Here is a 16802-nt window from a genome sequence, read left to right as displayed (position 1 = left end):
GATAGGGTTGGTAAATCAAAATGGTAGAAAACAGTCCACAAATTAAAGCAAACCCTTTTTCGTTTTTCTCTTTGTATTATCAAAATGTAGTCAGTCAACAAATATGATAGATTTAGATTAGGTATGGTATTAAATTTTTTGGCAGCCTCTTTGTCAGTAAAACAGTTTGTGGTTTTGATTAGTCAGAATATGTTAAAAATAATTTTTCCCAAGAAAAATCGTAAATGGGGTTGTCATCTTGTACTCGGGTGAATACGGTACTTTACTGAAATTGCCTTGCTTGGCAGACTTCAAGTAGAAAGATGTCCGCAACAATGACGATGAGAATTATAAACCAGTCAAATTTTCCCTGTAGTGTGCTTAAACAGGCTGAACTTTAAAGCTGAGTTATTTGTAGGTGGGACCACGTTTTGCAACACCAGGAAGCTTTGAGTATGAGTATGGTACACGTTGGAAGCAACTGTATGACTTGCACAAACAAAAGGAAGATTCCTTGCGCCGTGAAATGAAGATGGAAGAAGAAAAACTTGAAGCTCAAATGGAATATGCTCGCTATGAACACGAGACAGAGATGCTGCGTGAACGTAAGTAGCTATAATAGCATTCTATCAGTACTTGGCTTGTTTGCTTAATTGATAGCCGGTTGTGAACTAGAATACTGGGTTTTATTGTACATACAAAAGCTCTTTCTCTGAGAACTATGTAATGTAGCAGGAAATTTTAAAATCTTATTTCATTCGTAGTGCTTAAGAAATTCTTACTTTTGCTTGGTGCAGGCAGCACATAATTGTTGTAAAAAGAAATAGTTTAGAAACATTCAAAAATATTGCTGCTGTTCTGTATGCCATATTTATATCATTGTTCAAAATTAATGATATGAATATAATAGAGGGAAACATTCCATGTGGGAAAAATATATCTAAAACACAGATGATGTGACTTACCGAACGAAAGTGCTGGCAGGTCGATAGGCACACACACACATGAAATTCAAGCTCATCAGGAAAGAGGGAAGGAGGGGGAAGACGAAAGGATGTGTGTTTTAAGGGAGAGGATAAGGAGTCATTCCAATCCCGGGAGCGGAGAGACTTACCTTAGGGGGGGGAAAAAAGGGGGTATGCGCGCGCCCATACCCACACACCCACACACACACACACACACACACGGTATGTGCGGATGGATGTGTGTGTGTGTGTGTGTGTGTGTGTGTGTGTGTATACACCTTTTTTTCCCCCTAAGGTAAGTCTTTCCGCTCCCGGGATTGGAATGACTCATTACCCTCTCCCTTAAAACCCACATCCTTTCGTCTTTCCCTCTCCTTCCCTCTTTCCTGATGAGGCAACAGTTTGTTGCGAAAGCTTGAATTTCATGTGTACGTTTGTGTTTGTTTGTTTGTGTGTCTATCGACCTGCCAGCACTTTCGTTCGGTAAGTCACATCATCTCTGTTTTTAGATATATTGTTCAAAATTAAAATGACAACACATTCAGCAGATAGTATTGGAGAACAAATGGTTAAGTAATCATTGTGTAAAATTGATTTTGTGAGCAAAGGAATTTTGTACTGGGGAGGGGGGGATGCAGTGTAATATTTGTGCTTTTACAGAACTGCGGCAGCGTGAATTAGACCGTGAACGACAGAAACAGGAGTGGGAAATGAAGGAACGGCAGGTGGAAGAGCAGCGCCTGCAGATGGAAGAGCGTATGCGTCGCCAACAGGAAGAAATGCAGCATCGAATGCATCACCAAGAAGAAGAACTTCGCAGAAGACAACAAGAGAACAATCTCTTCATGCAGGTAAGTTAGTGCAAAATGTTAGTTAACATTTTTCTGCACACGAATATTATTTACTTTCTTAGAAATTGTAGCCACAGGACATTATTGGATTAAATTTCACATATGTGCAGCAAAGCATATGTTCACAGCTCCTTCTGTAAAATATATTTTACCAGTGGCCAAACTGAATGTAAACAAAGTATGATTTCATCTGGTAATGAATCAAAATTAAGTGTAATTGTATGTAAATTTGCCTCATCTTTGTTCAGTGTTCTGGATGTGGACATTAAGAGTTTTAAATTTTTAGTATGTGCGTTGATGCAACTTTCTGGTTACAAAAAGGTCCTGGTATTTTATGGTTTACAGTGTTGGTGGGTAGAGACGTTGATTCTTTCCAATGAACCTATGGAATAAATATTGGACAAATTTACTGTGGTAGTGCTGAAAAATTAGCATTAATAAATAGCAAGTTGCTTTGTGTTCATACAGTGGTACCCATGATGTCAATTGTTACTCAGTTTCTCGCCTTATTGATTTGATAATGTTGAATTGTCAACTCTGTACATAAATCAACATAGTCATTAAAGTCAGTGTTAATACAGCGCTTATTAAATTTCTCAAGGATTGGTTGCAAATTTGTGCATAATTTCTCAAAAATAAGTATGCTGTTTCTCTTGTCAAGGCCGCATGCAGATAATTGACAATAATCGTATTGTCATTTCAGGCGCATCAGTTAAACAGTCTCCTGGAACAGCAAGAACAGGCATTGAGAGCCAATCCTACAGACTATGATGCAGCAGCTGCCGATCCAGTCATTCGTGATTATGATGCAGTTGGTAAGTTGTGAAGTATGTCTGATTCTGCCAGACCTGTGGTTGGAAAATTTTAGATTAAAATCGTGAATTTTTGTGTGTGTGGGTGTAAAAGTTACTGCTAATAAAGAGATGTGCATATATGTGATTTTTACGTTAACAAAAATATTGACAGTTCTCATATTCCCAGAAAATGTTCTTTAATTATGCTTTGTGCACGGTTATGGCAGAAACCTACTTCCTTGAATGATGATTACATTGGATTTCCTTATAATTTCAAGTAAGAAAAGTGAGATAGGCTGCAAGGAACTGAAATCTGCAGGCAAACAGTGTACTTTACCATATTCTTATTATTGAGGTAGTCCTTAAACTTAAGTTTGTCAAGAATTCTGTCCTTCCACCACTACCCAAAGAATTAGTTTGATGGTATATCATAGGATTACTACAGTTGTACAAGTTTATATGCCAACTAGCTCTGCAGATGACGAAGAAATTGATGAAATTTATGAGGAGATAAAAGAAATTATTCAAATAGTGAAGGGAGACGAAAATTTAATAGTCATGGGTGACTGGAATTGAAGCATAGGAAAAGGGAGAGAAGGAAACATAGTAGGTGAATATGGATTGGGGCTAAGAAATGAAAGAGGAAGCCGTCCGGTAGAATTTTGCGCAGAGCATAACTTAATCATAGCTAACACTTGGTTCAAGTATCATGAAAGAAGGTTGTATACATAGAAGAACCCTGGAGATAATAAAAGGTATCAGATAGATTATATAATGGTAAGACAGAGATTTACGAACCAGGTTTTAAATTGTAAGACATTTCCAGGGGCAGATGTGGACTCTGACCACAATCTATTGGTTATGAACTGTAGATTAAAACTGAAGAAATTGCAAAAAGGTGGGAATTTAAGGAGATGATACTTGGATAAACTGAAAGAACCAGAGGTTGTAGAGTTTCAGGGAGAGCATAAGGGAACAATTGAAAGGAATGTGGGAAGAAATACAGTAGAAGAATGGGTAGCTCTGAGGGATGAAGCAGTGAAGGTAGCAGAGGATCAAGTAGGTAAAAAGACCACGGCTAATAGAAATCCTTGGGTTGTTGTTGTTGTGGTCTTCAGTCCTGAGACTGGTTTGATGCAGCTCTCCATGCTACTCTATCCTGTGCAAGCTTCATCTCCCAGTACCTACTGCAACCTACATCCTTCTGAATCTGCTTAGTGTATTGATCTCTTGGTCTCCCTCCACGATTTTTACCCTCCACGCTGCCCTCCGATGCTGAATTTGTAATCCCTTGATGCCTCAAAACATGTCCTACCAACCGATCCCTTCTTCTAGTCAAGTTGTGCCACAAACTTCTCTTCTCCCCAATCCTATTCAATACCTCCTCATTAGTTACGTGATCTACCCACCTAATCTTCAACATTCTTCTGTGGCACCACATTTCAAAAGCTTCTATTCTCTTCTTGTCTAAGCTGTTTATCGTCCATGTTTCACTTCCATACATGGCTACACTCCATACAAATACTTTCAGGAACGACTTCCTGACACTTAAATCTATACTCGATGTTAACAAATTTCTCTTCTTCAGAAACGATTTCCTTGCCATTGCCAGTCTACATTTTATATTCTCTCTTCTTCGACAATCATCAGTTACTTTACTCCCCAAATAGCAAAACTCCTTTACTACTTTAAGTGTCTCATTTCCTAATCTAATCCCCTCAGCATCACCCGATTTAATTGGACTACATTCCATTATCCTCGTTTTGCTTTTGTTGACGTTCATTTTATATCCTCCTTTCAAGACACTGTCCATTCCGTTCAACTGCTCTTCCAAGTCTTTTGCTGTCTCTGACAGAATTACAATGTCACTGACGAACCTCAACGTTTTTATTTCTTCTCCATGGCTTTTAATACCTACTCCGAATTTTTCTTTTGTTTCCTTCACTGCTTGCTCGATATACAGATTGAATAACATCGGGGAGAGGCTACAACCCTGTCTCACTCCCTTCCCAACCACTGCTTCCCTTATGTGCCCCTCGACTCTTATAACTGCCATCTGGTTTCTGTACAAATTGTAAATAGCCTTTCGCTCCCTGTATTTTACCCCTGCCACCTTTAGAATATGAAAGAGAGTATTCCAGTCAACATTGTCAAAAGCTTTCTCTAAATCTACAAATGCTAGAAACGTAGGTTTGCCTTTTCTTAATCTTTCTTCTAAGATAAGTCGTAAGGTTAGTATTGCCTCACGTGTTCCAACATTTCTACGGAATCCAAACTGATCTTCCCCGAGGTCCGCTTCTACCAGTTTTTCCATTCGTCTGTAAAGAATTCGCGTTAGTATTTTGCGGCTGTGACTTATTAAACTGATAGTTCGGTAATTTTCACATATGTCAAAACCTGCTTTCTTTGGGATTGGAATTATTATATTCTTCTTGAAATCTGAGGGTATTTCACCTGTCTCATACATCTTGCTCACCTGATCGAAGAGTTTTGTCAGGACTGGCTCTCCCAAGGCCGTCAGTAGTTCTAATGGAATGTTGTCTACTCCCGGGGTCTTGTTTCGACTCAGGTCTTTCCAGTGCTCTGTCAAACTCCTCATGCAGTATCGTATCCCCCATTTCATCTTCATTTGCATCCTCTTCCATTTCCATAATATTGTCCTCAAGTACATCGCCCTTGTATAAACCCTCTATATACTCCTTCCACCTTTCTGCCTTCCCTTCTTTGCTTAGAACTGGGTTTCCATCTGAGCTCTTGATATTCATAAAAGTGGTTCTCTTCTCTCCAAAGGTCTCTTTAATTTTCCTGTAGGCAGTATCTATCTTACCCCTAGTGAGACAAGCCTCTACATCCTTACATTTGTCATCTAGCCATCCCTGCTTAGCCATTTTGCACTTCCTGTCGATCTCATTTTTGAGACGTTTGTATTCCTTTTTGCCTGCTTCATTTACTGCATTTTTATATTTTCTCCTTTCATCAATTAAATGCAATATTTCTTCTGTTACCCAAGGATTTCTATTAGCCCTCGTCTTTTTACCTACTTGATCCTCTGCTGCCTTCACTACTTCATCCCTCAAAGCTACCCATTCTTCTTCTACTGTATTTCTTTCCCCCATTCCTGTCAATTGTTCCCTTATGCTCTCCCTGAAACTCTGTACAACCTCTGGTTCTTTCAGTTTATCCAGGTCCCATCTCCATAAATTCTCACCTTTTTGCAGTTTCTTCAGTTTCAATCTGCAGTTCATAACCAATAGATTGTGGTCAGTCCACATCTGCCCCTGGAAATGTCTTACAATTTGAAACCTGGTTCCTAAATCTCTGTCTTACCATTATGTAATCTATCTGATACCTTTTAGTATCTCCAGGATTCTTCCAGGTATACAACCTTCTTTTATGATTCTTGAACCAAGTGTTAGCTATGATTAAGTTATGCTCTGTGCAAAATTCTACCAGGCGGCTTCCTCTTTCATTTCTTCCCCCCAATCCATATTCACCTACTATGTTTCCTTCCCTCCCTTTTCCTACTGACGAATTCCAGTCACCCATGACTATTAAATTTTCGTCTCCCTTCACTACCTGAATAATTTCTTTTATCTCGTCATCAATTTCATCATCATCTGCATAGCTAGTTGGCATATAAACTTGTACTACTGTAGTAGGTGTGGGCTTTGTGTCTATCTTGGCCAGAATAATGCGCTCACTATACTGTTTGTAGTAGCTAACCCGCACTCCTATTTTTTTTATTCATTATTAAACCTACTCCTGCATTACCCCTATTACCCAATCCTTGGGTAACAGAAGAAATATTGAATTTAATTGATAAAAGGAGAAAATATAAAAATGCAGTAAATGAAGCAGGCAAAAAGGAATACAGACTCCTCAAAAATGAGATCGACAGGAAGTGCAAAATGGCTAAGCAGGGATGGCTAGAGGACAAATGTAAGGATGTAGAGGCTTATCTCACTAGGGGTAAGATAGATACTGCCTACAGGAAAATTAGAGATCTTTGCAGATAAGAGAACCACTTGTATGAACATAAAGAGCTCAGATGAAAACCCAGTTCTAAGCAAAGAAGGGAAAGCAGAAAAGCGGAAGGAGTATATAGAGGGTCTATACAAGGGCGATGTACTTGAGGACAATATTATGGAAATGGAAGAGGATGTAGATGAAGATGAAGATGAAATGGGAGATTCGATACTGCGTGAAGAGTTTGACAGAGCACTGAAAGACCTGAGTCAAAACAAGGCCGCGGGAGTAGACAACATTCCATTAGAACTACTGACGCCTTTGGGAGAGCCAGTCCTGACAAAACTCTAAAATTTGTTGAGCAAGATGTACGAGACAGGCAAAATACCCTCAGACTTCAAGAAGAATATAATAATTCCAATCCCAAAGAAGGCAGGTGTTGACAGATGTGAAAATTACCGAACTATCAGTTTAATTAGTCACAGCTGCAAAATACTAAGGCGAATTCTTTACAGACGAATGGAAAAACTGATAGAAGCCGACCTCGGGGAAGATCAGTTTGGGTTCCGTAGAAATGTTGGAACACGTGAGGCAATACTGACTCTACGACTTACCTTAGAAGCTAGATTAAGGAAAGGCAATCCTACGTTTCTAGCATTTGTAGACTTAGAGAAAGCTTTTGACAATGTTGATTGTAATACTCATTCATATTCTATAGGTGGCAGGGGTAAAATACAGGGAGCGAAGGGCTGTTTACAATTTGTACAGAAAGCAGATGGCAGTTATAGGAGTCGAGGGGCATGAAAGGGAAGCAGTGGTTGGGAAAGGAGTGACAGGGTTGTAGCCTCTCCCCGATGTTATTCAATCTGTATATCGAGCAAGCAGTAAAGGAAACAAAATAAAAATTCGGAGTAGGTATTAAAATCCATGGAGAAGAAATAAAAACGTTGAGGTTCGTCAGTGACATTGTAATTCTGTCAGAGACAGCAAAAGACTTGGAAGAGCAGTTGAACGGAATGGACATTGTCTTGAAAGGAGGATATAAGATGAACATCAACAAAAGCAAAACGAGGATAATGGAATGTAGTCGAATTAAGTCGGGTGATGCTGAGGGAATTAGATTAGGAAATGAGACACTTAATGGAGTTTTGCTATTTGGGGAGCAAAATAACTGATGGTCGAAATAGAGGATATAATATGTAGACTGGCAATGGCAAGGAAAGCATTTCTGAAGAAGAAAAATTTAACATAGAGTGTAGATTTGTGTCGGGAAGTTGTTTCTGAAAGTATTTGTATGGAAGTGAAACGTGGATGATAAATAGTTTGGACAACAAGAGAATAGACGCTTTCGAAATGCGGTGCTACAGAAGAATGCTGAAGATTAGATGGGTAGACCACATAACTAATGAGGTATTGAATAGGACTGGGGAGAAGAGGAGCTTATGGCGCAGCTTGACTAGAAGGAGGAATTGGTTGGTAGGACATGTTCTGAGGCATCGAGGGATCACCAATTTAGTATTGGAGGGCAGCGTGGAGGGTAAAAATCGTAGAGGGAAACAGAGAGATGAATACACTAAGCAGATTCAGAAGGATGTAGGCTGCAGTAGGTACTGGGAGATGAAGAAGCTTGCACAGGATAGAGTAGCATGGAGAGCTGCATCAAACCCGTCTGAGGACTGAAGACCACAACAACATATCATAGGATTAAAAGTGGCAGTGTGTAAATTTTGTCTCCTGGATAGTAGTCACAAAATTCCTTCAGTTTGGCAGATTCTTTGAGCTCAAGACAAACCTGAAAACTGCATTTGTCAATGGTAATATTAATTTGTGGTAGTATTAAATTAATTTCAGCCATTGATTTGCACATAAGTTAATACTCTGTTTTGTTCACAGGTGCTGAGGCAGGAACCATCCCGCCGGTGAGTATTAAGATTAGTTCCTAGAATACTGTTATTCATAACTGGCCTATGAATGAAAAGGGCAAAACCCGTTTGCCAAAATTTTAATCACAATGATAATGGATACTAATAGTACATTGGTGTGTGTTGTGTGTTGTTTGTTTCATTTCTCACAAACATTACTTTGTTTTTGAAATAATACTAGCAATCATTCCGTAACTATGTAATGAGCAGTTGAGGAGATACTGTTTTTCAAATATCGGTTCATTATTGAAAGGGACAGTTCCTGGCAGATTTTGCTGTAACTGAACACTCAGTTTTGGCTTGTGTGTCTGCTGTAAAGAAAAGTTTCGTGTAAAATGGTGGACATGTAATTTTTTGCCTTGGGACATTTGCTAGCTGTTAATTGTCGGTTGAGATATCAAAAATATAAATAACATGTAGCAGAATCAAGTGTGATGGGCAACATGTAGCAGAATTGACATTGAGTAATACAATCCCGAGAAAAAACGTACGTTTAATGTAGTTTGTTTGAAACACTTAGTGTAAATGGCTACAGGGTCATTAAATTTACTAGTGTCTTTTGATTAATGCTCATTGCGAGCAGCAACATTGATGTTCTGGGTTCATAAACTAGTGTTTGATTGTTGATAAGAATAAAAATTACCTCTCACTGAAGAGGAGTAATAGTGCATCAGCTCTAACTATTATGTTTGCAAAATACAAGAGGTCCATTAAAATTGAGTTGCTTTATTTATAGTGGCTGAAAGTTTGTAGTGTAATGGTCAGCTCTGAATTTAACTCGTGTTTTAAAACTAGGTTTTAAAACTAATTATAAACATTCAGTACACTTACATTATTTTGAATCACTTCTTCTGTATCATTAAATGAAGGAGGTTGGGGGGGGGGGGGCACCACTTATTTTATTGGATTTTGTGTGGTGGCATGTTAGTTTGTATGTTGCACTAGTATTGCAAGAGACCAGTGATTTAAATAAACTTGAAAAATATCATCCTACATTGTGGGAACAATGAAATTTTATTCAAATAGTGTCATGGATGTAGATCGTGTAGTCGCTCCTGGGGTAGTCTGTGGTTAGATGCCTGATATTGGATGTAAATAATAAAAGGAAAAGGACAGATTGCTACTCATCGTATGAGTTAGACAGGCACAACGAACATGTGTAACTTTTCTGCCAAAGCCTGCTTCACATCCTGTGATCCCAATATGCAGTATCTGGGACCAGAATTAAACTATCACATGAAATTAAAGCAGCAGTGTGCAGGGGTGGGAATGGGAAGGGATAGCAGGATATGGGTGGGGGGAGACACAGAGACAGAGAGGGAGAGAGAGAGAGAGATAGAGAGAGAGAGAGAGAGAGAGAGAGAGAGAGAGTGTTGTCTGGAAGAGCATGGAGGAATGACAAAGTGAACACCAGGTGTAACATTGAGTGTTAGAGGAGGCTTGTGGGAAAGCAGAGGAGTGGGATAATGGAAAGACAGGTGGGTGCATTGGCATTGAGCATCATACAATGAGGGTGAGGGGTTGTAAGTGTGAGTAGGGTGGAGATGTTGCCGCAAAGGGAGCAGAAACTTGGGTAGAGGGTGTGGGGACAGTATGTTACTCTAGGTTTAGGCCAGTATAATTTTGGGAGCAGAGGATGTGCTGTAAGAAGCCATTGAAATAGTGTGTGTTGTGTTCAGCTGCATGTTGTGCCACCAGTGATCTGCTTTGCTCTTGCCCACACTTTGATAAGGCTTTCCATCCTGGTGGACAGCTGGTTGGTAGTCATATCAATACGAGAAGCTGTGCAATGGTAGCAACTGTGCAGGTGTTACATGGTTGCTTTCACAGATGACCCAGCCAGTGGTGGGGTAGGATAGTCCTGGGATAGGACAGGTATAAGAAGTACTGGATTGGGCAAATCTTGCACCTGGTTCTTCCACAGGATGTGATCCCTGTGGCAATGGGTTGGGGTTGGCGTAGGGGTGGACTAAGATGTTGGGGAGGTACGGTGGGTGATGGAAAACATCTTTCAGAAGGATGGGGAGGATATTTTCTTAGGATGTCCCTCATTTCAGGGCATGATGATGGGTAAGCAAAGAATGTTCTAGTCTAGTTTGCAAATAAATCTCCCGTTACTTTTCCCACACACTTAGCTCTCACATCTCCCCCCCCCCCCCCCCCCCCCCCCCTTTCCCACAAGAACCAGCTACAAAGGAGTGTCCCCTTTGTCATGCACTACCACCATGGAGTGGAACTGAACCACATACTTAGTCAGGTCTTTATCAATTGTGATGTCCTGAAATGAGGGACATCCTACCAAAGATCAATCCCTGTCACCCACCCAACCTCCACAATATCCTAGTCCATCATTACGCCCCTCCCAACCCCTTGCCACAGGGATCATATCCCTGTGGAAGATACAGAATTATACTACCCGATCAGAGGCTGGGTCACCTGTGAAATCAGCCATGCCATATACTAGCTCCATTGCAATCATTGTGCAGCCTTTTATATTGGTGTGTCGACAGCCAGCTGTCCACCAGGATGAACGACCTTTGCCAAAGTGTGGCAAAGAGTAAAGTGGACCACACTGTGGCACAACATGTGGCTGAACATAACATTGATTTCAGTGGCTGCATCACAGCCTGGGCCAGCCAGCTTTCCTGAACTGCATAGATGGTGGTTTTGGAGTTTTCCTTAAATCATGTTCTTGGTTCACAAAATTGTTGGTATATGAGAATACTGTCCCCACAGTCTCTTCCAAAGTTTCCAACCTCTTTGTGGTATCACCTTCACACTATTCACACTTAAAACCCATTACCCTCATTGGAGACACACACACACACACACACACACACACACACACACTCTCTCTCTCTCTCTCTCTCTCTCTCTGTACCGCTTCCATTTCCCTGCTCCTCTCTTTTGCTGATCTCTGTCCTTGCCCACACCACCTTCCTCCACTCCTTGCCCCAAAGCCTGCAGATGCTTCTGATGGTAGCAGTTTTGTCATGCTTGCATTGTTTGCAGCTAGTCCCTGCACCTGCCACAAGACAGTGCTCTTCTTGTCCCACCTGTATCCTGCTATCACTTCCCCTTTACCACCCTCTCCAGATTAATGCTTCTGTTCCACACGACAGTTGTATTTTGATCTGAGCTGCCAGAGATTGTGTGTGTGTGTGTGTGTGTGTGTGTGTGTGTGTGTGTGTGTGTGTGTGTGTCCTGTAGTGAAGAAGGCTTTGGTGGAAAGCTAAATGTGACAGTATTTCTGTTGCACCTGTCTGCAACTTGACATATCATCTTTATGGCAAGTAGAAACGTCCTTTTCCTTCTATTGTTGATATTCCAAGTTTGAGTTTGTTTGATACTGGATATAACTGTGTGCTAAACTTAAAGATATCGTGCAGCTTTTGGTCTATGAGTTGCGGGTTATGTCATTTAGTGAAATGAAATCTGTAAGTTGATTTTAATTTTTTTATGTGTAATGTAATGTAGGAGACATTGAATGGGTCAGAAAGAAGAGTGAATACATACTGCTATGACTGTGAAAATTTCAAGGAAAATCATTTATAATGCAATGCTGATGTAAGTTGTCATTTAAATCAGGAATCTGTATTGTTGTTCCAGAACTCGACAAGCTTTCAGGTGTTCAGGGATATCTTCTGAGTACTTTGGTACAAAAGACATGTGGTTTGTGGCAGTTTGTTAGATTAATAATATAATCATGATTTTTAAGTTTGTTATTGCAGTCACCCTGGTTTCTGTGAAGATAGCTTCACAATTCTGTTGGATGCATTATTACTGTGATGTGGTTTCAGTTGGTGTGGGAATAGGTCAGTGTAGTGTCTCCCACTCTTGCGGTGCATGCCGACAGACTGGTCATTCAATAACCTTATCCATATCAATACTGTTGATCAAGCCTGTTAGATGTGAAATTAAGTATGTGGCACGTAATGTCCATTATGTGCTCTACAAGCCAGCAAGAAACAGTTAAATGAAATGACCAAAACAGTCAGTAGATTATATTTGTAATTTACACTTCCATTCTAAGAGTGGACCATTTTCTTTATAAACACTTTGCTGGGTGAGATTAAAACTAACTTAAGTTAGTGCAGGTCTGTCTGGAAAGTTAATTACAAGATAATCATCCCAGATACCTGCTTGCATTATTTGCAAATATATTCATACATGCCCTCTGTGGTAAAATGTAAGGGAACAGGTGTAGAATGTTGTCTTTGTTCAGATAAATCGTATTCAGCACAACTTTTTCTTTGCATTTCAGTGGCTTGTGCATCACCAGTTTTTTACAGTAATCATACCACATTGTATAAGAAGACTGTAAAACTGTTGTCTGCTTGATATTTGCTCTGCAAAACTAATTAGTCAAAGATATACACAGAAGTAGCTATTGTCAGTCTAATAGAAAAAATTATTTTGATTCTGAGCATATTTTATGGTCTTGGTCAACACCACTTAAGATGATTCACCAGTGTGTACAGTGAATTCTTTCTGGTGTTTTTGTACTTGCACTTTCGCAGTATGTGGATTTTTATAGTCAGTTTTCAGATGCATATGTAGTGGAGTTGTTATCCAGTTCCACACAGATTTCTATCTATAGTTAAAATTGACAGTTGCACTCAAAATTTAGACTTTCGTGAAGTGTAATTATTTATGTTGAATTATTGCTTTCAAGAATATTGATAGTGCTGTTATGGCACTATTAGATTTCCAACAACAAATAGACTGTTCATGGCGTGAATTGTGAGAACAAGGATCAATATAAGCAGCATAGGAAATGTTTATATTGATGTAACAGTGAAACCAGGTTTTCCTGAATTTTGTTGCTTCCCTGGTTATAACTGCACTGTTGGTAGTCTGCTTCATTGGTCTTGCTTTGGAGTATGCTTACTGGTCATTAGTTAAGAATTAACACTAAACATGAGTTAATCCTCTGAATTAAATATTTATGCAAAAACAACAATTATAAAAGTTCTGTATGTTCTGGGAGAATTTATCTTTGTAGTGAGAAAAATTTGTCAGTGTTGGTTTAAATTCCCCTTGCTGGTACTTACTGCAGACACCCATCACTAGTGATATTTTCTCTCAAATATCTGCATAACTATACTTAACTACTGTTGTATTTTATGACAATTTTGGAAGCTTATAAAATTGACTTGAACTGCAGTTACTGCAAGCCTTAAATCGTATGGCGTACTGGTATCTGTGCAATGTGTTTTTGGCTAAACCTTTAAGCAAGACCTCAGTGCTGTATTAAAATGGGATTTTTTCCTCAGTGTGCTATGTTCAGCTAAAAGTTAATAGTAGATGTTACTGTGTAGTGCTCAGAAATTTCTACGCTAAAGAGAGGAGTTAAACAAATTGTCTTGTTAATTGAAGAAATGTTGTTCCATAATTAGCATGCAATATTTTCTTTTGTTTGCTCTACAAATTGACACACAGTGAAGTACTAAAAACGCTCTATTAACTGCTGCCACATTTGCAGTACTCAAGTCACCAAGACTAATAATTTCCATTGACTGTTACAGGGGATGCTGAAAAACTTGTCAGCAGTTTAATATAAGACTTTTAAAGGTTACCAGTATTTAAAAATACTACTGTTGTGTGTGACTTTGGCTTATTAGTAACTGGATACATGAATAAGTTAATTTGAATTTCTTCAAATAGTTCTCAGCAGTCTGAAAAGGGAAAGAAAAATACTAAAGTAATTTGTAAAAAAGTTACTGCTTTGTTTCCTATTATCTACTATTTAGTGTGTTGCTGTAAAGTTCTCTGCATTCACTGCTGCATTTCTCTACATTCACTGCTACATATATGTTCACTTTTGTATGTTGCCTGAGTCTAACTAAATCACGCCATCTTTTTCATGTTGTCAGATGCAAATTTAAGGGGGGGGGGGTTTACTTGTTTCTGTGTGCAGGGCTCCACTTCCAAAATGTAGGTACACGTTTTTACATTAAATTGTGGCTATTGAGACATCCAGAAAATTTAAAGAGATTGTTGATGGTTTTCTCAACATGATTTTTTCAATATCATCGTTCAGATACCCAATCCATTTGTTTTGTTCAGTTAATTTCTTGTATGTTTTCCTTTCAATATATTGCTCATTAGAATGCTTTAACTCCAATTCAGGTTGATAACTAAAGTGCAATTGGAATTTGTTGGTATAGTGGTGACTTGCTGTTTATAGTGTAGCATTATGGCTGATCTAGTGAAACAAAGGTTAACTCACTTGAGTCAAGTGCAGCTCACAGCTTTTCCTTTGTATTGTTGATTTGTTCGTTTGCAGGCCTGTCTTCATGTTATGTCTATTGTGGTCCTTGAATCTTCCAGTCTTTTTTTTTAAAGCCTTTTTCTCTTTGTATATGGTATCACAGCAGATATCTTAGGTCATTGACCTGCTCTGTTTAACTGTTGTAATTGGCTTAGAACATATATAGAACCCTGTGGTAATGTCTGTAAATACCATATTTGGGGTGCCTAAATCAGAGTAGGTAAAAGAAAGATGAAATCGGGAACCACTGTATGTGGTTAAGGATTTGGGAACTTCTGCGAACAACTTAGTGGCAGAGTAGCAGCCAGTGTTATTGAAATTTGGGTCTTGTTCCATAGTGTTGAGCATTTTGAGGCTTTGGATTAAATGAAACACTATTTGATTCGTGTTCATAGATGATGGTGTTACAGGTGCGCGATATCACTGTAGTTCGTTTTTCTTGTAGCTGTTTATGGTGGGTGGAATGTTAGTGCTTAGCAGTGCCTCAGTAATATGAAAGAAATGGTGATGTGAACCTTCAAGCCAGTAATTATTATTATTCCTAGGCTGTAGAAAATGTCAGCTGCGGTGCCACATTAATACATTTTGGGAAATATAATCTTAAGTATACTTCATGTTTCTTCCGTATTATTTACTTGTAAAGAGATCTTGTTCTGGGTGTTTTATGTTTTTAGGTGTATGTCATGTACGTTACAGCTTTTACATTGAAGTTAATCCAGATTCAAAATAAAGGATAGTTGCAGGAACTACTGTACATCCAGTTAGTTTACAAAATATGTGACCATTCTTGAGTTCAAATATTGCCTAAACATTTCTTTTTCTGAACATTCAGTAGTTACACGGCACCTGCAAAAATAGTGCTGTGTAAACTGCATGATTAAATTACGTACTTCAGGCCCTGGCTTGAAAGTTTTTGAATGAAATAGTAACATTCTAAGCATTGCTCACTTTGTGGTACGAAAATGAGCATGAAAGACAGTTTCTAAAGAAGTTTCGAAAGGTATGGTATAAATCTATAGTTCACCAGAGTGGGATTGTAAAAGTATGTGGAAGTTACCTTTTCTGGTGGAAAGGTAACTTAACTTGTTCTTATACCTTGCCAAACTGTTTCAATATTTAGAGAATCCGTTTTTCCTGCTATCTTGAAGTATTAATTTCTATAGCAAGTTTTGAATGCTGTGGTTTTGTATTGTAGGCCAAATATTTCTGTAAAAAATCTGAACGCTGCTTAACTAAAGTTAAGTTTGACAGGCAATAGTAATACAAATTCTGCAGTGTTTTTGTTTAATGGCAAATGATTCATTGGTGAGTGAATGTCATTGTGTTGTTGGTGTGTAACTTTGAGTGTGTTGAAAAAATTTGGGCATGCATGACATGAATGTGATATATTTTTGTACTGGTATTGAAACATATTTGCTGGTGGCTGAACATTCTGAGACATCTATTGTGCTTAAAATTCTGCCTAAGAGATATTGTCACAGAATGATCAGTTTACTGTGAAACATTTAGTTCTGTGGGACCAGGAAATGCCAAATACTATTATGATGTCACATATATTATGCTTAGCATTTGACTTCTTCATAATTTTGAATTAGAATTTGCTTCAGATAAACTATATTTATCTAAATTTTCCAAATTCTATGAGGAAACTTCGTGCTACCATTTTTCTTGTAGAATGTTGAGGTGAATAACTTACATTCTTGCTATATATTTGTTGTTAATGAAATTAGATTTCACCTATTGGTTTTCCCTTCCCGCCAAAAAGCTCACTAAAGTGGAATATTTTTACTAACCTATTGTGAAATATATTTGAATTGATGAGGGGTGAATCATTGGGGGCAATGGTTTTGCAAATTTAATGAATGTTTGTCTACAGTGAACGAGTGAAAATTTATTGTTGTGCACTCTATGCACGTCGTAAGACTAAATTTTCTCCTCGGACTAAAATTATGCCAGTATCATGTGTTTGTTCTGTAGTCTTGAGCAAACCAGCATATCACAATGAAGAGAGTTCATTTGTGCAAAGAGGAAATGATTATTTAACATATAAG

At 38.7% G+C, this 16802-nt stretch overlaps 1 protein-coding gene across 4 annotated transcripts in view; it reads left to right on the top strand.

Moving 5' to 3' along the window:
- Positions 1–16802, top strand: part of LOC124613953 (hrp65 protein-like) — a 163854-nt gene that overhangs the window by 47794 nt on the left and 99258 nt on the right. For all 4 annotated transcript variants that reach the window (XR_006979662.1, XM_047142725.1, XM_047142726.1 and 1 more), the window contains exons 7-10: positions 398–584; positions 1605–1795; positions 2499–2610; positions 8449–8474. Coding sequence is in view for 3 of the 4 variants with exons in the window: in XM_047142725.1 (XP_046998681.1) it covers positions 398–584; positions 1605–1795; positions 2499–2610; positions 8449–8474 (516 nt within the window). In the remaining variant the exon portion in view is untranslated. The remainder of the gene's footprint in view (positions 1–397; positions 585–1604; positions 1796–2498; positions 2611–8448; positions 8475–16802) is intronic.

Source organism: Schistocerca americana, chromosome 4 (genome assembly GCF_021461395.2).
Source record: "Schistocerca americana isolate TAMUIC-IGC-003095 chromosome 4, iqSchAmer2.1, whole genome shotgun sequence".
Lineage (NCBI taxonomy): Eukaryota > Metazoa > Arthropoda > Insecta > Orthoptera > Acrididae > Schistocerca > Schistocerca americana.
This window is presented reverse-complemented; position numbering and strand designations above follow the sequence as displayed.